At 40.4% G+C, this 25533-nt stretch overlaps 1 protein-coding gene across 2 annotated transcripts in view; it reads left to right on the top strand.

The window, feature by feature from the left end:
• The window catches only part of USP6NL (USP6 N-terminal like), a 1978038-nt gene that overhangs the window by 981108 nt on the left and 971397 nt on the right, over nt 1-25533 (top strand). For both annotated transcript variants that reach the window (XM_044088303.1, XM_044088302.1), the window contains one exon: nt 21630-21739. In XM_044088303.1, coding sequence (XP_043944238.1) covers nt 21630-21739 — 110 coding nt within the window. The remainder of the gene's footprint in view (nt 1-21629; nt 21740-25533) is intronic.

The following is a 25533-nucleotide window of genomic DNA, read 5'->3' as shown; positions in this document are numbered from 1 at the left end:
TTTTTTTAATGATGATTATAATTTTGGGAATAATCATTTAAAAAATGATGAAAGGGATGATGGAAATGTAAAATATGTAAATAGTACTATAAAATCTAAAATATACTTATTGGGTAAAAAATTGAATAACATCAAGGGGGTAAAGATCGATAATGGATATTTAGAAAAATGTTTAAATTTAAAGATTGTGCCCAAGGGGCTTAGATTTTTCAAGTTACCCTTAGGGATACAGTTTTCTGATTCAGTGCAAAATGAATTTAACAGTTTGTTTGATTTCTTTGGTTTTGAGTTCATCAAGCTACTTATGAAATTCAATGATGAAAAAATAGGGAGCTTGATGGTAGAAATAGAACAGCTATATAATGAAATTACCCAGGAACATAATTTTTCCTCTTGGCAAGAACTTTTTGACAAGCAGTTTAGGGTGGCCAAAACTAAAGCTTACGACATATACAATAGAAAATTGGATAAACTTGAAAGGGACTTGGAGGCATATAAAATGCAAAGGGCGTACATTTGGCCACGTAACAAGTATAGTAGGATTAACACTAATGAGATACAACATGGGAATTATAGGGGTAGGAACAAAACAAGAGATGAGGATGAAAATTTTCAAGGGGGAAGGTTTCATCAAGCACCCATCTATCACAGAAAGAGATAGATATCCAAAGGGGAGCTCCCTCGGAGATTATGGAAGTGTGTATCCCAGAGGCCAATGTGAATTTAACAACTAAGGAATTAGATACGAAACAAGAGGAAACCTCAGTTACGGAGACCAATACCGGTAGCAAAGTAGCTATCCATTCCTTTTTAGGGTTTAAAGTATATAATTTTACTGGGATGTATATTACGCAGGAATTCTTCTCCTTGTTCAGCAAGGGAATGAAGTTTATACCTACAGCAAGACTAAATTTATTTGATGTCATAAAAGAAGTGAAGTTGTATTGTCGTAGATTGCAGCTAGCACTCCAGTTTAACAATGTTAAAAGTGAAGGGTTATCAAAAAAGCTAGTTAGAAAAAGTGCATATATTCCGGTGACAAATGTACAGGTCAGCAATTATGAACGTATGGTATGTAAGGATATTTATAATTTATACGGAAAGGTACGGAGAGACCCATGGTATGACACACTCTTTCTAGATAACCTTACGAAGGGTGAGAGATTATGCTTGGACCAAGTGGTTGCGAACAGAGAAATAAGGATAATGAAACCGGACAAAGGGGGTGGTTTAGTGATATTTGACACCAGCATTTACCACAAAGCCATACAGGACATCCTATTTAATTCTGGGAACTATGAGGTGACATCTCTCAACCAGATTAATATAGGATATCATAGAATTGATTTGATTATTGAGGAGTTTTTGTTGGATAGTCGTATTACGAACGAAGAATATGACTTTATTAGGACAGAGCATCCTGTGATGTCCAAAATTGTTGGTATACCTAAAATTCATAAAAATATGGAAAACCCCCCCTTTAGACCTATTATATCCGGTTCAAAATCAAAGACTTTCAACATTGGTGTCGCTATAGACCATTGGTGCAAACATGTATACCAAAATGTCCCCCATTTAACAAAAGACTCATGGGATTTTTTGAGCAAGTTGAAACCTGATATATGGTCACCCGAAGTCATTTTTTTGACCATAGATGTTAAGGAATTGTTTGCATGTATTCCCAATACAACGGGACTAGAATACTTTGAAAACAGCTTGAGGAAACATTCTAATCTTACATGGGACAGAACTTGTTTAATTCTTGACATGATGAGATTAGTTCTCTCGCACAATTATATAGAATTTCAGGGAGAATATTTTAGACAGATTCGAGGAGTGGCAATGGGGGCTTCTTGTGCCCCCATTTTTGCAAATCTCGTCATGCTAGAATGGGAGGAAACATATGTTCTGCCTAGTATGTATTACAAGTATATAGCCTTATATGTACGCTTTTTAGATGATCTTTTCATTGTATGGAAGGGACCTGCTGAAGACATACCCAGCTTTATATCATATATTAACAATACAACGAGTTTTCTTAAATTCACTTATAAAGTTGAGAAATTAGGAATACCATACTTGGATACTTTCATTAGTCATACCAGCAAAGGATTTCAATCAAAAATTTATAGGAAATCGACTTTTTCCAACGACTATATCCAATTTGACAGTTGTCACCCTCCACACATCTTTAAAAATGTACTCAAGGGGCAATGCATCCGGGTTGCCCGAATGTGCTCTGTGAGAGAGGATATGGAGGATCAAATGAGTTTAGTAGCTGAAATGTTTTTGGCTAGAGGGTATCCTGAGGGTATGGTGGAGGATGTTACTAAATATGTTATAAGATCATGGGGGGAGAAATACCTCCCGTTGTTGGGAAGTGCTACATTTGCAAAAGATCATCAAAAGGAAGGTATAAACAACAACAAGAATGTGTGTGTTATAATGTTTAACCCATATTCCAATTTGGTTAAAGAGATTTTAAGGAGGCATTGGGACATTTTTTCAAGTACGGACGATATTGCTAGAGTGTTAGGTGACCATCCAGTCAGTGTATTCAAAACCTCCTTCAATTTAAAAAGAATTATTGAGGGGGGAAACAGAAAGGAGAAAAAAGGTGGTATGAACAACAGAGAGGAACACACAAGTTCTTGTGGCAGGTGCAAGTACTGTCAGTACATTAATGCCAATAGAATTACGAAATTGGCCAATAGCAACAAAACCATTTGTTACGGTAAAAGAGGAAATTGTAACACCATGCGGGTGGTGTATTTAGCTTCCTGTTCTGGGTGTCAAGCTTACTATATTGGTAAGACAGAAAGGAAGCTAAAAACCCGTATTTATGAGCATTTATATAAAATTAAGAAAGTGGACACGAAGAACGCACTTAGCAAACACGTTAGTGAGAAAGGAATCCAACACAGTTTTACTTTTAAAATAATTGACCAAGTTGGGGTAAATGAGCTTGGGGGTAATTGGAAGGTTAGATTGTCATGCTTAGAAGCCAAATGGCAGATTTTGTGTGATGCCACTTCTTGGCCAGGGCTAAACGACAGTATAAGTATTAAACCCTTTCTTCTTCTAGATAGGGGTTGACAAAATATATTGTCAAACGTCCAAGCACACACATACCAGAAGTTTAGAGGTTACAGCCCTTTACTACATTAGTATAGTAGAATGAATCAATGGATGTAAGAGTGTTGAATGAAGTGTACTAGTGCAACACCAAGAAATATTTGGAAAGTAACACTAGGTTTTTTATAAAATATAAAACATCATAAAATATTGTTGTTTTTTAAAAATGACTTTTTAAAAAGACTCTAAAAGTTCTGCAATAATATTGGAGAGTATTACATACTATATAATAGTTGCATATATTCACATACAAGTGAGTTATTAATCTTAATGTGCAATATAAGTAGTGTGTTTTTAAAGAAAATGTTCTGGTTCAATTTTTAAAAGAAAATGAGTTGATTGATTAATTGAAAATTTTTTGGCGCCAAATTTACTATAAAAGGTATTTGGTAGTTTGAAATCATTGGTTCTGAAGAAGTCTACCTCTTGTGGATGAAAGCGCTAAACCTATGATTGATCAAATTGTGTTAACTGTGCCTTGCTGTGATCGTATTAAATCTGTTTTCAAGAACTAAGAGTGGATTATTGAGACCTGGTTGGAGGTGAATTCGTGCTTGATACATTCTTTGTACCTTGTTATAATCCAATACTGAGGGAGAAGTTAGCTCCTGGCACTGCTTGCTCGAGCTACAGAGATCCTGGTGAGCTTAACGGTGCTTTGGTTGTGCATTTCATACTAATCCTCCACTGCTGATCAGGGGTATTTGCTTGTCCCATTGTATTCTTTCTGATTTTCTTTCCCACAAAAAAAAATCTTAATCTCCCTCCTTAGTCCTTTCCATGTCTCATCTCCAGGTTGATAAAAATGCAATTGTCCCACATCCAGGATCAATAGGTCTATAAACATTCTAACTGGTTTATTGTTATCCTCACTTGTGACCATTTTTTTTTTTTAATCAGGTGTTTTTTTTTTCCTGCATTTCTTTGGCTGCCTGCTGTACCTGTCGTCCAATCATACACAAAAATATTTCATGTTTTGTTGATCCCCAAAAAATGGGCATCTTCAGACTAAATGATGTGTTGGTGCATAATTTACTACTGTTATTGCCTTTGTTTTACTTTTGTGCATCTTTAAATCAGCTATCTCTTTACACTTTATTTCTTCAAAATGTTGTTCTTAGTCTTTTTCTGGATTAGTTATGTATATTATTACATCATCTTTATGTAGAGAAAATTTCTGTTGCATCCCTCACATGTGTAACCTTCTGTCTGTGACTCCTGAATCCTTTCTGCAAATGTTCTTTAAACACCTCTCACACATTTTATCTGATTTAACACCCCATTATATGTGCATGTTAAAAAGTCACCTCTATCCATTCTTGGGGAAATCTGATGCGGCACAGCTTACACTTTTCAATGGCCTTTTTGGCATCCAGTCCAAGCAATGTTAGTGTTTTTCCTTAGTTATTGTATCTTATAGTAACCATGTCATGTTATTGTTATCAAAAGTCCGGCTTCCCCTCTATAAATCTGAATTGGACCCCCTACCCTCCAGTTTTATCATAGGTAATATTTGAACTGCACTTTAGCCATTATTGTCTTTAAGTTTTGTAGTCATTGTGTAAAATGGATGATGGACTTGTACAGCTCTGGATCTGTAGGGCTGTTTCCTTCTTTAGGGATAACCACTGAAACAGCCTTTTTTTCATGAGTGTGGGATCCCGCTCCCCTCAGTATGTTATTGTACAGTTTGTGCTAAATACCAGCCAGTTTGACTGGCTTCAGCCCTCTCTATCAGTGTACCACCCTTTCCTGGTGTTTTTCCAACTTTCTCACATTGTATGGACTCCTTTGTATTTTCCTCAGATATTTCCTTCAGTAAGAATTATTCTTCTGGCTGTGTTAGTTTTATATTTTGTGAATATCTCCTCGTTACACCTTTCTTTTGCTCTCTTTCCTCATATTTTTGGTAATATTTAGCATACCTTCCCCTGTTTTCACAGGTTCCCTAACAAGTATACCAGTTTCCTGATCCCTCAATACCTTTTATCCTATTCACATTCACAATAATGTTTTCATATTTGAACTTTTAATGATATAGTTTCTATTAGTTATCTGTTGTCACAACTTGCTTTGTCAATACTACTCTCTACCTGTTTATTCCATTCTGCACCCCCCCCCCAACATATTCATATGCTTGAACCTTTCCTTTCCTGAATATGTATAAAGTTAGGAAACTTTCACCTAGTAAAGCTTCATTAGGCATAACAGTTGAGTAGGTAACTGTGTAACTATTTATAGTAGTAAGTCACATGATAACACATTCAATTAGACCTTCTTTTGAAATTCCACTAATAAAGGAAACAATTCCATTCAAACCTGGTGGTAAATGTGCTCCTAAATGAAGTATCCAGTAAAATTCCTCTGTCTCTGTGTGATGTCTTTACATCACCACCTCGCACTGAGTCAGATATCACTTTTAGTATAAGAAACTTAAAATTATGATTTATACCTTTTTCTTTTATATGCCCCGCGGTGGTGGTGCTGCAGTAGCGTTGTCGCCCCACAGTAAGACGCTGACCGGTTCGACTCTCAGCTAGAGCGTCTTCTGCGTGGAGATGTGCGTGAATGGGCGTGCCTTCGTTCAAGGTTGTGTGTTAGGGCTGGCAACTCAGCACATAAAAATCAACTGCCAATCATTAGCGACCGGAGTACTGCTGTGGCGACTCCTAACCGGGAAAAGCCAAAAGACACAACAACAACCTTTTTCTTGTATATGTTTAAATAAGGCATTCACTGGATTTTCCCTTCTAATGTCAGAAATATGATTCCCAATATGCTAGTTGACATGTGGCTAAATAAACAAGATTCCTGGTGTCAAAGTTGCCATAATCACGAAGTCTGTATACCATGCCTGTAACCGAATGAACAAAAGAATTGCAAGCACATGTGTACTTACATACAGAATGAGCATCTACCACATTTAAATGTACCTTTAGGTACATTAGGTACTAATACACATAATGTGAGATATATAATAAACAAATATTGGCATATTCTGCAAGATGTTCTAGAATTAATCTGTATTGTATCTGACAGACCAAGTTTTGAATACAAAAGATGTCAAAATTTAAAGAATATGCTCTGCTATAAAGAACAAACACAAATGCATACATGTAGAGCATCTAATAAAAAGGGCAGACAGTAATGGTTGGCAGGCTAATCCTGTATGTAGTCTCATCTCTGTTTGAATCCATGTCATATTTTCCCAGATTTTTTGCTGCAATACAAACATTCAATAACATAAGGAAAAAACTACGTCACTAACACAGAAAACTATGTAAACTTTCCAAAAAGGTACTTTATCCTTCCAAATGTGAGCAGATTTCCCAAACTGATGACTGTACCTGTTCCAAAGTTAAGGTGAATGATGATAAAGTACATGTTAGAGCCTGTGTTCCCACTTAAACATACTTGTATGTCAGTATTCCCCTCCCAGATGTGAAAACAAACTTGTATGTTTTCAGTAAATGTTAACTTTTATCCTGAGGGGGAATGTATCTCCTACCCTTAAGTAAATAAACTACATTATGTAGCATTCTATTTTAATGCATTAAAGTACTAAAGATACTGGGTAGGCAACTATGTATATGAACTTTTATTTTTTGAATGGGGAGTCTGTTCCATAGCAAAATATTACTGTTCCCTCCAAACCATTCTGTTGATGCTGTAGGTCCCTAGACTGAGTATTTCTGATGCTGTTTGACTTGCTAATGCACAGTAAATCTATCTGTACTGGGTCATAGGATGCCTTGTATGCCAGACACAGGTCACCTCTTAGCAGTCTGTAGTATACTGAGTGTAGTGACAGGACTTTGAGGTGGTTCATGTAGGACATGTTGTACAGGCCTTGTATCTTTTTAGTAAGATATCTCTGTGGGTGTTCCAGTTGTTGCCTGTGTCTGAACAGATACATGCCAAAGGGGGAAGTATATTAAATGAGTGGCCTAATGATGCCTGTGTAAAAGGGGCAATGACATGCCTAGATCTCGACATAATCCCTCGATTTATAAGCTGTGCAATATAGAAGGACTTTCCTCATCTGTAACATCAACAGAACTTGTGGTGGGACAGTTGTTCCTCACAGAGAATATCGCTGCTCTGGAACAGCCTCCCCATCCACATAAAAAAATTTATCCCTGTCCATATTCAAGCACAGCTTGGATCTATGGATGGGAAACAAAAAAAATTAAAGCAGGACTGCATCTTGTACTACTAATGGACAGCTCCTAAATGCTTTATCCCATGCATTGGTCCCCTCAACTTGGGTATGATACGATCCTGTTAATATATAATTATTATCCATGGGGTGGATAAGGCCAGTCTCTAACCAAATGAGATAAGTTAATTTGAGCACAAAAAGGAAAATAGGTTAGGCTTAATATGGCCTGCAAGGGTGGCTAGCCTAGTCCTCGCCTATGAACCTAGAGGTCTTAAGTTCTGTCAAGTTGCCATCTTTGTAGAGTGGGATGATGTAAGACTTTTTCCAGAGGGAAGGAGTATAGAATTCTTGGATAGATGTATTTACAAGAATTGAGATTGGGCAAGCACTAGCCTTGTCTGCAATCTTGAGATTTTCTGCTGGGAGGTTGTCAGCAGAGGATAAAGCAGGGTTTGGGTTTATTAGTTTTATTGTAGGATGTGGGGGAAGGTTTTACGAAGGTACAGGCAGTAGTGGGGTGGTGTTGCAGTGGATCAGGGGTATTAAAATTTGAATCTAAGGTGAGGACACCTTTGCTTTCTGTGAAGTATGAGTTGAACAGTATAACTGTCTCAAGCTGAGTGATATTCATAGAGGAATTGGTAACATGTTTTGTTCCAGAATGTAATGTTTCTTTGATAAACAAATATAATCTCAAAACATTCTGGTCTTCTGCTTTGTAGGTTATTGTTATATCGCTGCTTTGTAGAATTGACCTTTTTTGTGAGGTTATGTAATTCATTGAAATGTTGCAAGTTTTGAGGTGGTCTGTGTTTTTACCATTCCTTCCAGGCCATATCCCTATTACCCATGACAATTCTGCTGTTACTGGAAAGCCATACTGCATGTTATTTGTTTATACTTTTTTTTTTGTTTTTCTTGGAGGTACAGAGCTATTTAGAATACTTAGAATATTGTGTTAAATTTATGTGCTGCGTCATCCAAGGGAAGGGTTTTTAAGATGGACCAGTTAAAGGATTTTAAGGTGGTTGTAAAAGTGTTTGGTTTGAAGTTTGAGAGATTATGGTTCATTTATATACATACTGTTTAACTTGATGGGAGATGGAAGGTGGTCACCATTAGAATCTGAAAGGGCTCCAGAAGAGATCTTTTTACTAGACTCTGAAACCATTATCCAGTGTAGTGTAGTGTCACTGAATCCATTGCAGTGTATGAGACTTGGAAATTAGTTGTTTGAAGCCATAAAAATTAATACTGGAGGTAGTAAAATTGACGTTAAATCTTAACAATTAATATTAACATTCTCTAATATTATTTTTTCTTTAGAAAGAATGGTAAATATCCAGTAGGGGATGACTTCCAGTCCGATAATATTGCTTACATGGGGATGTATAGGACAACATTACACAGTTGTTTTTGGTTATTCACCTTTAGGAACAAAAACAGTTTTGAACTGTAGAATTTAGGTATGGAGCTGGTATAAGGGTAGATTTTCTAACAGGATAATAGGATACAGGATAGGTACCCCACCTCCTTTTGTTTTCGGTGGTTGGCCAGTCTGGATGGTATTGCAGCCTAGACATGAAATTTCCAAGTTTTTTTTATGCTTGATTTTAGCCATGTTTTAATGCCAACCAGATATGGTGTATAATGAGACATTCGGGTATGAATTTCAGTAAATTTGTTGCAGATGTTTTGCATATTAAGTTTTTGGTATTGAAGTGGAACGTTGAGGAGTTGGGGTAGAATGAGAGGTTGGATAGGGATTATAGTTAGTGGGATTGATAGTAGGACCAGGGTTAGGGTGAAAGTCTCCACATAGAGGTATTTTACAAGAATGCAGCAATGTTAGATTTTTTTTAATGGTTATTTTAAATTGTGCTCTGTTTTTAGATTGATTGAAAGGGGAGTTAATACTCGGGATAGAGATTGAGAGGGTCATTAAATAACTTGGATGCAATTAAAGGTGAAGAGTCACAGACTGTAAAGTTGGTGGAATGGCCGATTGTGGGAGAAATGTTAATGTGCTAGGCTGTCCAGTAGAAGAATAAGAGAAGGGAAGTAAGCTGTCCAGTAGAAGAATAAGAGAAGGGCAGTAAGCAAGGTTAGGAACAACATGTTTAATCATTGTAGACAGGTCAAAAGGTAGATAAGGTCAGAGGAAGCTATCAGAAGTGAATTGTTAAAGATATGAAACTAATATGGAGGCTTAGTTACCAGTTAGAAGCATATCTGTGAGTATATGGAGGAGAGTGTAGATAATAACATTATGCTTTTTAGTAAGGTGAAGGTAGGGTAGTTAAGTATGTATCAGGATGTACAATGAAAGTATGGGTTAAGTGATTCTACTACAAGTACTGAAATTTAACTGTCAAAATAAGGGATTCAAGCATCTTGCAGCTCATGTAGGATGTCACTCACGCCTGACCATGACTGAGTTTTGGCAAGCAACTGCTAGATCTTACCCGAGCACATGTGAGTTTGAGTAAGGTTAAGTGTGACAGCCATAATGAAGGGGTGGGAGTGTATATTAGGGCAGTGATTGGGAGGGGGGTTTAAGTTTAGGGAGTGGAAAGGAAGTTTTAGGGTTTGTGTTAGATCAGGGAATTTAGGTTTAGGGAGGGGGTTGGAACTTAGAGTATGAGCAAGGAATCTGGTAAAGAACTGGATGGAAGTTTTTGGTTAAAGTTGGGGCTGTAGTAGGACTATACAGATTTATAGGGTCCAGGTGCTGGGAGGGTTAAGTAGTTATAAGACATTGGACTAGTGGGAGTTAGAACACTTGCTTTTTCGAGCAGTTAGCTGCAATCGTGTCAAAAGCTACTATCACTTGTAGTAAACCGGGTTAAGCTTTGTAGTAAGACAAAGGGTAGAGTAGGTTATCAGTTTAATGGGAATACTGATAAGAATGTGTTGATAAGGTAGTAACAGGTAAACCCACCCAGATAAAGTACTGGTAGTAGTAGCAAAACAAAATAAACTGCTCTGGAACCAGACAGAAAGTGTTAATTATCCTATAAAATAAATACACAAACTTTTGCAAAATTGCATCTTTGGATAAAATACACAGGACAAACAGTCAAACAATTTAAATACAAGATTAAAAGCAAATGACCAATTACTGAATGATGGCCATGTGCTTTTAATCTGGTATTTAAATTGTTGGGAGTTGGATATGTTTGCCAACCAGATTTTTATTGTGAACCACATTCCTGGATGCCTGGAGAAGCCATTTCTCTTAAGGACCTAATTAGTCATTATTTTCTGATGCCTCACAAGTTGTCCCTCTGTCCATCAGTAGAATGTAAGCTGTTCTGTCAATGCCGTGAGTTTTGCTGCAACACTTACCTCCCTAAGCGAAGTCAGATGTAACAACTTTTCCATTATCTGTTCTCTGGTTGAATGTCCAAGACATGGTGTCTTCCAGAAATGGCCCCAGGACTCCTCAGAATTTTCCCCATTTCTTCTGTTTCCGAGATTTACTCAGAAAGACAAGTAGCACAAGTCAAAATGTCATTGTAGATGCTGAACAGCATAATGACAACAGCATTAATCTTGTTTTACTAAGGATAGACTCACTCATCCAGATCTTTCATTATGACAAGTATAAAATTTTTGTTTGTCTTCAGTTTTAGAGCTGTTAAACATTTGGCACTGCTTTGTAGTGCAGTTAGCTAACATGTTAGCTTAGATGATCACTCCGGATGTTCATCATGCTGTTCACTCTTGCATTCATCTATCAGTTGTATAAGAGAGGAATCTGCCAACACCATCTTCAGAACTTTTTTTGCTGTGTGATTTGCTACTATACATGACTACAGCATTGTCAGCCTGTCAGTTGGCCTACTTCCAGAAGAAAGGTAAGTACCTCAAAGGGGAATTCTCTTATTTTTAATACTATTATATTACTTATTTTTTGATGTATTATAGTAATTCCCAGTTGTGCGTGGTTAGGGTTGCGTGCCTCACAGCATTAGAGGCACAGCAACAGATCCTCGTTTAGGTGTGCCTTTAGCTAGCCTCGCATGTCCTCCTGTGTGTCTGCATGTCCTCCCTGTGGCTCTCCGGTCCTCCCATCTCCCCACACATCCTGCCAGGTGGATTGGACACCTGAACGGATATATGTGCTCAGCGCTGTGGTGTGTGTGCCTTTTGTTGGAGGGTTGGCCGGCTGCTGGCAGACACACAAAAAACTCCCACTCCAAAATCTAATGCGACTGATCAAGGTGCTGGCCCCTACTACCCGAAAAAAAAAAAAGAAGAAGATAGTAATTCCCAGTTGTACTATCAAGCTAAAGCTAATAATTGTATAAACTGCAGGAAACCAATTGTCCACAAAGACTGTCGTGCCTTTCTTGTCTTCTGACATGGATGCTTTTCCACATTATGCTAGCTTCACCTGAAGGATAGTTAGTGATAGAGCTACATTTCTATAGTTTTTGACTCCTAAAGGGGAACATGCCTGTTTCTCTTCTGATGCAACACTGGTAAAGGCCTCTTGGAGCCTTCTTTTGGAAAAGAAGCATAGCAGTAAGACATATGGTAAGAAACATCTGTAGACCGAGGATGTGCCAATGGATGACACTGGTTTCCCTAGGTCTGGCGACTCCAGACACAATGAGGCACTTTTGCAACCCTTATATTTAAAGACGGTGTTTGCTGAGGCATCTGGCATAACCACTCTGTAGCCTGTCTTGCTTTCAGCTGTCCTCATGGATCAAAGACACAGTCACATTTGCTGATGTCAAGGCGGCAACTGTGACATAAGCTCACATTGTTGTGACCAGGGGGGAGGGAAGTGTCTGTTAAGATGTTTTTATGGACTCTGTTGAGGTCCTGGTTGCACTCATGCAGTCTGAGCCTCTAGGGTGCCTCTTTCTAAAGCTATGAGGTACAATGCACCAAAGGTCAAGCCAGTGCCTTCCCAACCCCAGCTTGCCTCTGTCTAGGCCAGGCTGTTTCTTGGTCCTATTCACTTCCCGGGTTTCTTACCAGCAACATTTCCCATTGGTTCAGGATTTCATTTCTTTCTTGAAGTTGAAGCAGCCAGCTCTGGAAACAGCTGTATCTGATGCCCCTTCAAAAAAGAGATGGATGTAGTATTCAGATACTCTTGATTCCAGGGCAGAAGTTGACCTGTGTATGTCAGTTTCCTTCTGCTGCTCCCTGCAAATCAGGCACTGAGGTCACCTCATCCTCTGCCTGTCCACTAGAAGATTTCTCCTCTAGGGCCATCCTTTATAAAATGGAGTAGCGCATTGGGGGTCTGAGTACTCATAAATCCAGTTCAAATGTAGAGCTATCATGGGCCTTCCTTAGCCCAGTTTACTTGCGGTCCCACCAGTCATGTAGGATGTGTTTATTAATGCAGCTACAGAGCCATATTCCCTACCCACTCCTCCTAGGAGGACTGACTGTTTTTACAGGTTCATGGAGTCAAATAAATCTCTTTATATAAATCCTCTAGCTGTGGTGTTTCTGAATTCCAGAAAAGGATCTGCATCTTTCCCATCCAGGAACCCAATTCCCAATGACAGCGAGTAGAACACTGACATATTTACAAAGAAAGTTTATACCTCTGTTACCATATCCTGCTGAGCCTTGAACTGCTAGAACCACATCCTTATTTGCCAGTAGTCTCTGCTGGAGAAGATGAGGGTTAAGTCAGAGAGGATTTTGGATAAGGATCTGAAGCAAAGGCTTCTTGAATTGTGTGTCCTTTCTGCACATTTCAAAAATGTGAGTATGATGCTGTGGATACATAATGTAGTGCTTCAGCTACTGAGTCTATGATTCATAGAAGTGCCTGACTCAGACCATGTAAATACTGAGATCCATAATGTTCTACTGGACAATGACCTCCTTTTTGGACCTCCTGCTGAAGGTCTGTTGAAAACACTGGAGGAAAAGGCAAAACTATGCAATCTATGAGGTGGTAGTTCAAAGTCCAGGCACCAAAGATGTCCTTCCATTTCACTGCTGCAGTATTCTTTATAGTAGTAATCCCCCTGCCAAGGGTGGCCCAACATCCTGCCAGTATACCAAAGGCTTTAGGTTGCTTTAAAGTACATTGTACGTCACACGTATGCTGCCGTGTATAGCGTGGGGCATAAAGGTGATGTCCAAATATACCATCCTCAGAATTTCTTTGCCGCCAGTTTGAATGCTTGAGTCGTTGCTGGTTCACCAAGCCATTTTAGATAAGTGCCTCATTGGGGTTTTTGCTCTTATTTTTTTCTTTTTGATTGTTTGCTTGTGGGGTCTCATGTCATCCCGAAAGGGTAAATGCCAGTGCGGGAGACAGATTCCCCATAAAGACCGTCATGAGCAGTGCTTGTTTCTTCTCGGCACTTCCCATGACCATATGTCCTGTTCCATTTGTCAAGGTTTTGTCCCAAAGACACACCGTAGTCGGCTTCTTCTTTGGCCCTGTATTTAGAGAACCAATGTTTTAAGCTTATAGTGAAAGACACTATGGAGGGAACTTCACGATCTGAGGGTCAGCCATCTGTGAAGAAGGCCTCGAAGTCTAGGTCTGATTCTTCTTCTGCACAACCTCTGCCAGGCATCTCTCCCAAGGCTAGTGAAAGCCCAAAAATGTGGTGTTTTGGCATGCTTTTGCAGAGTTTATTCTACAGTTATATAGTGTACCAATTTTGTATCATTATTTGATGACCAGTAATGAGTAGAGATGCTCTATCACAGTAAGAGGTTCTCTGGTTCGGTTCTCAGGTTGGGGTGCCATCTGTGTGGAGTCTACATGTCCTTCTTGTGTTTCTGTGTTTTCTCTTGGTGCTTGCCAATTCTAAAGCAGAGGGTGGCCAAGTAATAATTTTAATCCATATTTTACAAAAAAATTTTTTCAGTATGTTTAAATATCTGTCAGTCTGGGATGAATTGGTATTCTACTAATTTTATTTTACTTTTATATGCTCAAATAGTTTTGTTTGATGACTTTTTAGTTACGATCTTTGAAAGCAGCAAGTTCTATGTGGTATGTTTTAGGATCTTCAGTATTCCATTGGTTGTTAATAGTCACATTATGTTTTGTAGGAGTTTAAACATGTTTGACTCGTACTTTGTAATTTATTCTCAGGACATCCTCAAAAATTAGTTGGATGAAAGCTTTGACTTAACAGTGTTGAACTGGTTCAATAAATTCTTCTTGTTGGCTTTATCCATGGATACTGCTTGCTTTTCATTAGCGTATCATAGCTCTGTCTCTCACCTTGGCATGTACGGGGTTTGGTTTTTGGATTTTAAATTGTCTGCAAGTATGATTACATGCATGTTTGATATGACAGAAAGACATGGCGACCTACTTCTGCCCCCCCCCCTTTTGTCCTGAAAACGCCGCTGTTAGTGGTGGCTGTCTGCAGGGTTACTCTAGGAGCTGGCTGCAACTCATAACAGAGCATGAAAACTTTGATGTAGGCAACAAATTGTCATTTGAATTTATGTAATCTCTGGTGAACTGACACCCTCTTAACTGTCATTTTGCCTGTATAAATCACTGCAATAATGTTAAGTGCGTGTGTGTTGGGAGGGGGGTGTTGGTGGTTGTCAAGCACCTTTATAGCATGCATGTTTATCATACTGTGCAATCAATTATACATCATACTTGTGTTTTCTAATTACGTCTGTGGTATTACAGACCATTTGTATAGGAAATAATGTGCACTCATTCCTTGAAACCATTCCCCATTAAATTTATTATGATTATACAGTTATGAATATTACTGTATACTTCAGGTCTAGAATCTAAGGTTAACACTACATGCACTTTTTATTTCGTGTCAGTACTTGCTAAGAGATATGCCTGTTTAAAAGTATTGATTTTCCAAGTATGTTCATTGACAAAACATATAAGAAAGTAGTTTGTGGTATTTTATTGTCAGTGCATAAGGAGCAAAGACACATCTGGTGCTTATTTCAGAATTGTCTTTCTACATTGCATACTTATATAAAGAAATATCTGTGTCTTATTTGGCTTGGGTGTTGTTAATCTCAAGACTGCAGGCTTTACCTTTACTTTCAGCATTTCCTGCCATGAGTAGATTAGATGTTCATCGTGTTACCTTGCTGCAGTCATCACACTTGGGTTATCCTGCTGTCAGGCGGTCCCGCAGTCGGCCCGAATTCCAAAGTCTTGGTCCGGCGTCGGTTGCTGTCACTTCTTCCCTGGCGTCAGTGCGTCAGGGGTATATAAGAGGCATCCGATGCCATTTTCTTCAGTCTTTCTTGCCGCGTGGTGCCCGAAGCAGAAGCAGTTTGCAAGTGCCGGTCGGCCGACACCTGAGATTTTCGATTTGAATTTCAGTCCGAAGTCTTCAATAAAGCTAAGTACTCCACTGGGGAACATTTTCTTGCCTCAGTCCCATGTCAGAAAAAGTTAACAATTGCATTTCTTGTGGGAAGCAAATACCTCATAAGGACTTCCATTCCTATTGTATTCCTTGCCTAGGCCCAGACTACGACGTCACAGCTTGTCGGTTTTGTGCTAGGTTTAATAAACGAACTATCAAACGCCATTTTGACTTCGCACGGCATTACTTTGGTAGGAAATTTAATTATGTCATGCCGTCGGAGCAGCCGACAACTGCCATACATAAAAAAACGCAAGGATAAGGACAGGCAGCCTAGGAACAAGCCAGACTCCAAGGCCTCAGCTGGGCCTGTTGCCGGTTCTCCGGTTTTCAGTGAGGCACCTATGCAGCCCCTGACGACCGCAGAACTGGAACCCCAGACAGCTGCGGATTCCCAAGCGGAGCCTACTAGGCCAATGCAGCCATCTTCCGACACCGGAGCAGAAGTAGACACCGGTGCAGTGGAAACACCTTCAGTTGCAGAAGGTGTCTTCAGACCGACTACACTCACCATTAAATCTTATGCTAAGCTTAAAACTCCTTTAAAACCTAAGAAAACTGTACATCAGTCTACAGTTCAAGGCCCCATGCCTAAGAAACAGATGCTTATGATGGCTGAAGATTTGATTACCCTAATCAGGGGTTCCCATCCCCCTCCTGATAAAAGACCAAGACAAGAGGAGGATTATGCATCCTCTGACCAGGTTTCACTCTCCTCAGATTCTTCTGAGGAACAAGATTACACTTTTCCACCTTATGAAGACTCTGATGCTGAAGACTCTATTCCCTCAGCATCTCCCCCTGAAGACTACTCCTTTGGGGAAACTTTACATACCATGAGGGAACATTTCCACTGGGAAGGCCAGGACTACTCAGATTCTAAGAAAAGGCTCCGAGAGTTCCTTTTACTACCCCAGCGCAGACCTCTTGCTATCCCTCCTGTTTTAGATATTGTGGATGATGTTTACTTGGAGTCTAGTTTAAATCCAGACTGTCTACCTCCTGCTCCAGCCAAACCAGAAAGATACTACAGAGTACCTGACTCTCACAAATTCCTTTATAAAAGCCCTGTAGCTGACCCAGAAACAATTTCCCAGGGCCCTAAGGGAACTAAAGCTTCTATGGCTAAAAATCCTGTGCCCTCTGAAAGGGATTCCAGAGCCCTAGATAGATGGGGAAAGAAAATATACACCTCAGCAACTCTGGCTATGAGAGCATTAAATTGCCAGTTTCACGTGATGAATTATCAGCAATTCCTAATGTCTCAGTTAAAACAAAAAAATGAGCACACACTCTGAACAGTCTGAATTCAAGGAAATGCAGGATCTGTTGCATGCAGCTGAACAGGTGGGCAAACATACTTTACAATGCGGATTTGATTCATTGGAAGCTTCCTGTAGAGCAGCTGTTACTGGCTCTGTCATACGTAGACATGCTTGGTTAAAAGAACAAACCCTTCCTGATCATGTTAAAGCAAAATTATTGGATGCACCTTTACAGCAGGATGTATTATTTGGTGTCAAAGCAGAAGAGGTTTTAAAGAAAATGGAGGATAAGGCAAAGTCTATGCAAACTGCCAAGGATTTTTTGCAGGTACAACCCCCTCATTTCAGCAGAAATTGGCCAACAAAAACTGGTCCTTTCCAGCTTCTGACAGATCACAGAGGGGCAAATACAGATGCCCAAGGGGCAGAGGTCAGTCACAGGGCCCTTACAAACCTCGCCAATGGGGTACTGCTACCCAGAAAGGAGGAGAAGACAGGCCCCAAGCTAGCAGAAGACAAACACAATGACTCTATCCTCAAACTACCAAGCAAATCTCTCCTGGCAACTCCCCTGGGAGGAAAACTATCATTTTTTGCAGACAACTGGCACATCATCACAAAAGACAAATGGGTTCTAAACATTGTCTCTCAGGGATACAGATTCCACCTTCATACCTTACCAAGGATCAAAGGAATGCCAAACCTGCCACCAAATCAATGGGCAGAGGCACAAAAACAAATTACAGCTCTCATGGACATGAGAGCCATTCAACAGGTACCTACACAGGAGCAAGGACAAGGATTTTACTCAAGACTCTTCCTAGTCCCAAGAAAGGACAAAGCATGGAGACCCATTCTGGATCTTTCAATTCTGAACCTATCTGCAAGTACCAAAATTCAAGATGCTAACACTACAGCAGCTTCTTCCCATGCTGGGCAAGAATGCTTGGCTAGTCACTTTGGACCTCAAGGAGGCATACCTGCATGTCCCTATCAGACAAAATTGCAGAAGATACCTCCGCTTCATTGCAGGTTCAACACATTATCAATTCTCTGCACTGCCCTTTGGCTTATCTACTGCGCCCAGGGTCTTCACAAAATGCCTGGCACCAGTAATTGCATACTGCAGACAAAGAGGAATTCAGATATACCCATGCCTGGACGACTGCCTTATTCAAGCAGAAAGCAAGGACATTCTTTTAAAGCATCTGGCATTTGTCAAACACCTTCTAAGTTGCCTAGTGTACACAGTAAACAAAAAAAAATCAAAACTAGTGCCCTCACAAAACATAATATTCCTGGGTGCCAGCTTGAATACAGTGGCCCAGATGGCTTATCTCATGCCAGACAAGCAACGACAGCTGATTCAATATTTCAAAATAATGGCAATACTACTAATACCATTTGCAAAACTGCATATGAGGAAATTACAATGGTACCTGAAAAGTGTATGGACTCAGCACAGCCACAGCTTGGAAACAATGATACCACTCATTCCCTGCCTTCAACAGGAGTTTCTATGGTGGGCACAGGCATGTCACCTCAACAAGGGTCAGCCTTTCACCTTACCCACAGCCAGGCAAACTATGACAACAGATGCATCGGACTATGCCTGGGGAGCACACATGGCAGGGCAGTGCATTCAGGGCAAATGGACTACAGATCAGAGGCATCTGCATATCAATCAAAAAGAAATGCTAGTAGTACAGAATGCCCTAACAGCTTTCAAGGAACTTCTACACCCAGGACAACTAATAATAAAGGTGGACAATACCACAGTAATGTGGTACATAAACAAGCAAGGGGGCACACATTCCTACCCTCTATGCAGGCAAGCAGTGACCTTGTGGAACACTGCACTGTCTTACCAGGTTCATTTACAAGCACAATTCCTGCCAGGAAAGAAAAACGCATTGGCAGACGACCTAAGCAGAAATATCATGGATCCACATGAATGGAAACTAGATCCACAAGTGTTTGCAATGATAGCTCAAAAATGGGGACGCCCAGACATAGATCTGTTTGCAAGCCCCCACAACCACCAACTTCAAAAATTTTGCACAAGGACCTTCCATCCACTAGCTTGGAAAGTGGACGCCCTCTCATTCAGTTGGAAAACATTAACAGTGTATGCCTTCCCTCCACTGCCTCTTCTAGCAAAGGTACTGCTGAAAGTCAGATTAGAGAGGCCACAAATGATACTCGTTGCACCAGACTGGCCATGCCAGCATTGGTATCCAATTTTAAGGAACATGGCCCACGGCCCACCATGGATTTTGCCACAAATTCCTCACCTGCTCACCCAGTGAGACAATCAGATTCTACACAGCCAGCTCAAGACTTTAAACCTGGCTGCATGGCAAATTACCTAAACAACCAGCCAACACCTTTATCCAAAGCTATTATGGATGTCATTCTGGAGGCTAGGAGGCCCAGCACCAGGAAAACCTATTCAGACAAATGGAAAAGATTTTGCTCCCCTTGATCCAAACATTCCTCAGATTCTACAATATTTAACTGAGATGTTACACAAAGGACTTTCCTTTTCATCTATTAAGATCCACACCTCAGCAATTTCAGCTCATTACAGCACGGATCCTCCTTTATTCTCACATCCACTCCTAAGACAGTACCTCAGAGGGGCTAAGAACTTATGACCGCCAAGGAGAGCTCCAACACCTACTTGGGATCTCAACTTTGTTCTGGAAAAACTTACACTGCCGCCCTTTGAACCAGCTTTTTCAGCTGATTTAAAATTTCTTTCATGGAAAACTGCCCTACTACTAGCAATAACCTCAGCTAGAAGAGTCTCAGAGCTACAGGCACTAATGGCAGTGGAACCTTTCCTCATTTTTCATCAAGACAGTCTCTCTACGAACTAACCCTTCCTTTATGCCAAAGGTGGTATCCAGTGTGGCCCTAAACCAAACCATTCACTTGCCCACCTTCTTCCCAAATCCCCAGAACAAAGGAGAAAGACTCCTGCACTCTTTGGACATTCACAGGCAATTACGTTAGTACTTGGATAAAACTAAGGCTTTCAGAAAAACTGACCAGCTCTTTGTAGCCTATGCTACAGGATCACAAGGAAAAGCTATCTCCAAACAGACTATTTCCAAATGGATAGGGCATTGCATACGTTTCTGCTACACACATCATGGGAAACCGGTACCTGCTAACATTAGGTCCCACTCCACCAGGGCTACAGCTACATCAGCTGCCTTTCTCAGGGGAGTGCCAACCAAGGATATTCTGGAAGCTGCAACTTGGAGTTCAGTGCACACCTTCACCAAACACTATCACTTACCTCTATACTCTAAGACTAGAGCTGGTTTTGCCACTGCAGTTTTGCAGGGCCTACTAGCTTCTTCTAACCCTGTTTGACTCCACCTCCCATCCTTAGCTTTGGGATTCAACCCAAGTGTGATGACTGCAGCAGGGTAACACGATGAACATAGTACAGTTTTGTACCTACCATAAATGTAGATGTTCGAGTGTTCACCCTGCTGCAGTCCAGGTTACCCTCCCTCCATCCCCTCTGAACTAGCTGAACTTATCTCTACCACTCTATCCTATACTACCTCTGTGGTGTATTTGCTTGTGCCTAAGGGTATTGTTTTATTTTTATATAGCTATATGTGTGTATATATATATATATATATATATATATATATATATATATATATATATATATATATATATATATATTTTGCCTACCCACTGGGGGCACCTGACATCTGGGGCAAGAAAAACTGAAGAAAATGGCGTTGGATGCCTCTTGTATACCCCTGATGCACTGACGTCAGGGAAGAAGCGACAGCAACTGACGTTGGACCAAGACTTTAGAATTTGGGCCGACTGCGGGACCGCCTGACGGCAGGATAACCCAAGTGTGATGACTGCAGCAGGATGAACACTCAAACATCTACATTTATGGTAGGTACAAAACTGTACTTTTTGAGACTGATACTTTTTGAGAATGTATAACCTAAAGTGAGATGCAAGCTATTTGTAACTGATGTGCTGTTACAACTTCCAGACAATAGAATGTTATGTTAACAGTTGCTTGACAGCAGAAGGAGGTAATAAGCCTGTCTTGTCTACTCTTTTAAATGCCTTGACATTCTGCCTGTCCTCCCATCACCCTTACTGTTTTTTCACTTGTTGCAAGAGTTCTCTTTCTCTGTGGAGTCCCTCTTCATCACTTATGTTAGTGGTCCGTTCCATGGGTCCACAAACCACTCTGTGAAAAAGTGCTTTTGGGGATCCAGGGAGTAGTTAGTTCTTGCAGTCTGATGTTTGTGCCCCTCCTTCACTCAGCATTATCCTTTCTATTCCTTTCATCCTTTTTGCCGTTAGAGTTAAGACTTCTGTTTTATCTTAAATAGTTTGTGGCTACTTATTTTGTTGCTTAATTTAGTGTTTATATCTACATAACATCTGAAGTAACGACAAACTTTTTTTCTTATGTCAGGAGTATTTTGACTTTTTTTTTTTTGATGAGAGAATTGAGGAGATGTGGGGCTGTCCTCCTTTATGTAGACAAGTAACATGCAGTTTTAATTTCCGAGAGGTCAGTGCTCAGATATTTAACATTTAAGGGTATTCTTAAGGATTATTCAGGTATAGTTTCAGAGGTGAGGTCTAGGGATATAGGTTGTCTTGAAGATATGTGTTTAAATTACCTTTATCTCTTTTTAGACATTAAAACAACGAGCACGAATGTTATCAACAGATATCCGGCAGATTGACCTTGATGTAAACCGGACATATAGGGATCATATCATGTTTAGAGAGAGATATGGAGTCAAGTAAGTAAACTGTAAAACATGTGAACTTCAATATATGTTGCTTTCTTTTATTAGTGATCAAGCAGGGACTTCTAAGATTCTTTACAGGTTTGAAGTTATGTCTTTGTAGGAGCTTTACACACTTGAATAGTTTTTGCATGTGGTAAGATAACTGCATTGTCAATATGTTTTGTATAGTAGCAGTTATGTAGATTTTGTTAATTGAACTGCCTTTTCTTGATGACTTTACTGTTTCTGCAATGTGAAACTTCAGTAAGACGAAGTGAAAGGAGACACAACTGTATAGGTAGAGTCACTTTATTTTTATTTTATTTTTCTGGACATTATAAATGTTTACTTGGGTACTACACTACTTTTTTCGCCATATTTTGCTTTCTTTGTCTATGACAGAGGCATGCATATTGCTTGCCCATTTTTGTCTGTTTTTATTGTATCCTTGTCTGTGATCAGCCTACACTTTCCCACTGTGGGCTAGCTAACTGACTGCCTTTCATTTTCACATTGACTCGTTTGCTGGTAGTTTCTTCCATCAGTTTCTTCTGTGGTTGGGACCAGAAGGACAGTATCCATAGGAACATAATAGACTTGATCATAGGATCATAACATGCCTAGCCATAAACACCTTTAAGCAGACAAATTTAAACGTTTTCTGCCCCTTTTCAAACATTTAATGGCACTCATCTCCTAACAAGAGCAAGGTGTGTCATGATAATCCTGGTGCAAATTTGTGTATACCTATCCAGTTGTCATGACTAGCCTTAAATGTAGTCATAGTAGTGCTTTGTAAGTTATTCCTTGGGCTAGGAATATGTTGAGTTAGAAACCTGTCCCTCCAACAAGTCTTGTTTATTTAAATACAACAAGAAAGTCCCAAAAATATGAAAATGCGACAAAAAGGCCAGTAAAAAATTATAAAAATCACCAGCTTGCATTTTATTAACAAGAACGTCTCAAGTCTCTAGCGCTTTGCAAGAAATGCCTTCTAGGAGTACATCAGTAAGGAAAAAAGTGCCATTTTATACAAACATTAACTATCAATTATAAAACACTTAACTAATTAATTAATATCTGAAACATTAAATACTGTATTTCTATTGGACTCGAAAACAATTATATCAAAAGTTTCCATGAACATTCAGTATTAAGTCCACAAGGGCTTGTAAAGTATTGTATTTTAAAACATAAATACTTTCTTTATATAACAAATGATGTTTATTCTTAAACTCAGAGTTGCCAACACCCCAGTTAACTTGATCTAGGATGCTGGCTTGCAGAGAGTCTGGGTTGCTATTGTGAAACAACTTAAAATGCATGGCAACAGGACTAGCAACTTTTTCCATTTTTATGTCTCTAATGTGCTCCAGCAGTCTCAATATAAAAACTTCTCTTAGTTTCACCTATATAAAAGAGACTGCAGGAGCATCTGAGAACATAAATAACATTAGATGCTACACAAGTAAAATGTCCTTTATGACTAAAGGGAACACCATATCTGATATTGTTAATCCTCGTTCATTCCTTACGTATGGGTATTGGTTCTGAGCTCGGAACCGAGCCAGCCATTTTCCAAGCTCGTGTCAGCTTCAAACTCTCGAGCTAAACTCTTACCCACAGTTCCCCTCTCACTGTTACCCAGATTCCATTTGCCGCGTTGCCATCCGGTCGTGTCAAGCTACTTCTCTTGAGCTAAGTACAGTCAATTGTTGTTTAATTGCTTTACAAATTACTTTTCTGTCAGAAAAGTTGATATTTTATTGTCTCTCTCCCTATCGCATCTAGCTTTCATAATTCCCTCAGGTTTTTTTTTTTCTGTCCTTTACTTATCCTATTTATCGTGAGGTAATTTCTCCTTACCATCATTGGTAATCCCTTTCCTTTTCTTCTTCATATCTATGGGTACTCTCTTGTACCATTGTTGGTACTTTTCTGTTTGTTAATATGGCAGATAAAAAGGGTAGTCCGGGGTTTAAGCGGTGTTCTGATTGTGGACATAAACTGCTTACTTCTGATGCACACTCTTTGTGTTTATTGTTTGGGAGCTTCCCATTTATCTGTTGAACCACCTTGTACTATATGTGAAAACTTTTCTAATAGAACTTTGTTAGAAAGGAAAAATAAGCTAATACTGAAGGGACTTCTAAAATCTCCCTTTTCAGAGGCTATTTCTGGGTCAGAGGTCTCAACCCCTCCTAAAGCCCATACGAAAATGGATGTTCCCACTAAGGCTAAATCCTTGCCTTCATCCCCGGATGGGGACTCTCACCAACCAAAATCTAAAAAGGCTAAAATTTCGGCTCCGGAACTCTCTCAGTCAGCCCCAGTGCTTTCGGTGCCCAGACCTTCGGAACCAAGGCCTTCGGCTCCATTAGTGATTTTGGCTCCGTCCTCTCCTGCAGCCTTCTACATATCAGCACCGAGGGGTTCCTCGGTTCAGACCTTTACCACTGTATCGGCACCGAGCATTCAGTCGGCACAGACCTTGACCGCGTCGGTTCCAAGATCTTCCTCAGAACCGAGACCTTTATTACGGACTCCAGTTTTGTCGGTTCCAGCTTCAGCACCGACAACCACTTTGGCACCGATCCCTGTGTCGGTGCAGACAATGACATTGGCATCGATGACTTCTTTGGTGCAGACTACAGTAGTTCAGTCTTTTTCGGCACTGTTGTCCTCAGTGTGATCAGATGAGATAGGCACTGAGTCTGCCTCTTTTGTGGACAGGCCTGTTTCTCCCTCAGTCTCTGTGAGGTCCACTAGAAGTCTTTCTGAACATGATGCGTCTTGTGGACCAGGCATTCTTGGCCAGAGATATTCCACTCCCCAGGAACTATCCTTCCTTGGGAGGTGATCACCCATCTCCAAAGACACCTTCTTATTCTCCTCCTTCATTGCCTTTGAAGTCCATGAATATAGTACAGTCTCCACCTTCTGCGGTTCCCTTTATGGATCTCACTAAGGAACCACAGTTGGCTTCGTGGCAGGAAAGTTTTGCTATGACCCAGGATGTCAACTGTGATACGCATAGCTTGCTGCTCCACAGCCATCCAGGGACTCCGAGTTGGCAGACTGCGCCACATAGGGGAGGAGTGTCCCCTGTCCTTGACATACACTCCTCTCCGGGTGGACCAGCTTTCCAATGGATGGAGAAGGCTTTCGCTGCTGATGGCGATACTGGACTGTTTATAACTCCGCCCTCCTCTGGTATACTGGTTTCACAAGTTGCACCTAGCGGACACCGGGTGCAAGGGCCTCAGGACATATTCCCTCAGGAATCCCCTTTTCCATTGTCTTCCCCAGCTTCTCCCGCAGAGGAGGTCCACCAGAAAAGCTTGTGTAAGAGGAAGCACATGGACTCCACAGAGGAGTCTCTCACCGAAGACACAGATTTTGATGAGGGGGAAGGATCCACTCGGTCACCCTCTGAGGTATCCTTTGGCAATATCCTTGAAATCCTGAAACAAAGAAGTGACTAGCTGCCCTCTAATCTGACCCCTGAGGAATCTGTGTTCCTGCAAGCTTTTCGCACCCGGCCCCCTACCTCCTGGGTTACTCCACCTGCCGATGAACTTGTCTAGTTCATCGTGCAGCATGCTTGGAAGTCCCCTGATACTGTTTAAGCTATTCCCCGGAGGCCAGATAAGATCTTGTCTCCTCCTACTTCAGATCCCCACTGGTCCAAAGGTCTTCCTGTAGATGCTTTGGTGGTGGCGGCTGCAACAAAAAAGGATCTGGCAGGAGAAGAAAGTCAGACTGTCCATCCACCTAACAGAGAGTCCTGGACCCTGGACAGAATA

This window comes from Protopterus annectens, chromosome 11.part0 (assembly GCF_019279795.1).
Source record: "Protopterus annectens isolate FY-2018-M chromosome 11.part0, PAN1.0, whole genome shotgun sequence".
Classification (NCBI taxonomy): domain Eukaryota; kingdom Metazoa; phylum Chordata; order Ceratodontiformes; family Protopteridae; genus Protopterus; species Protopterus annectens.
This window is presented reverse-complemented; position numbering and strand designations above follow the sequence as displayed.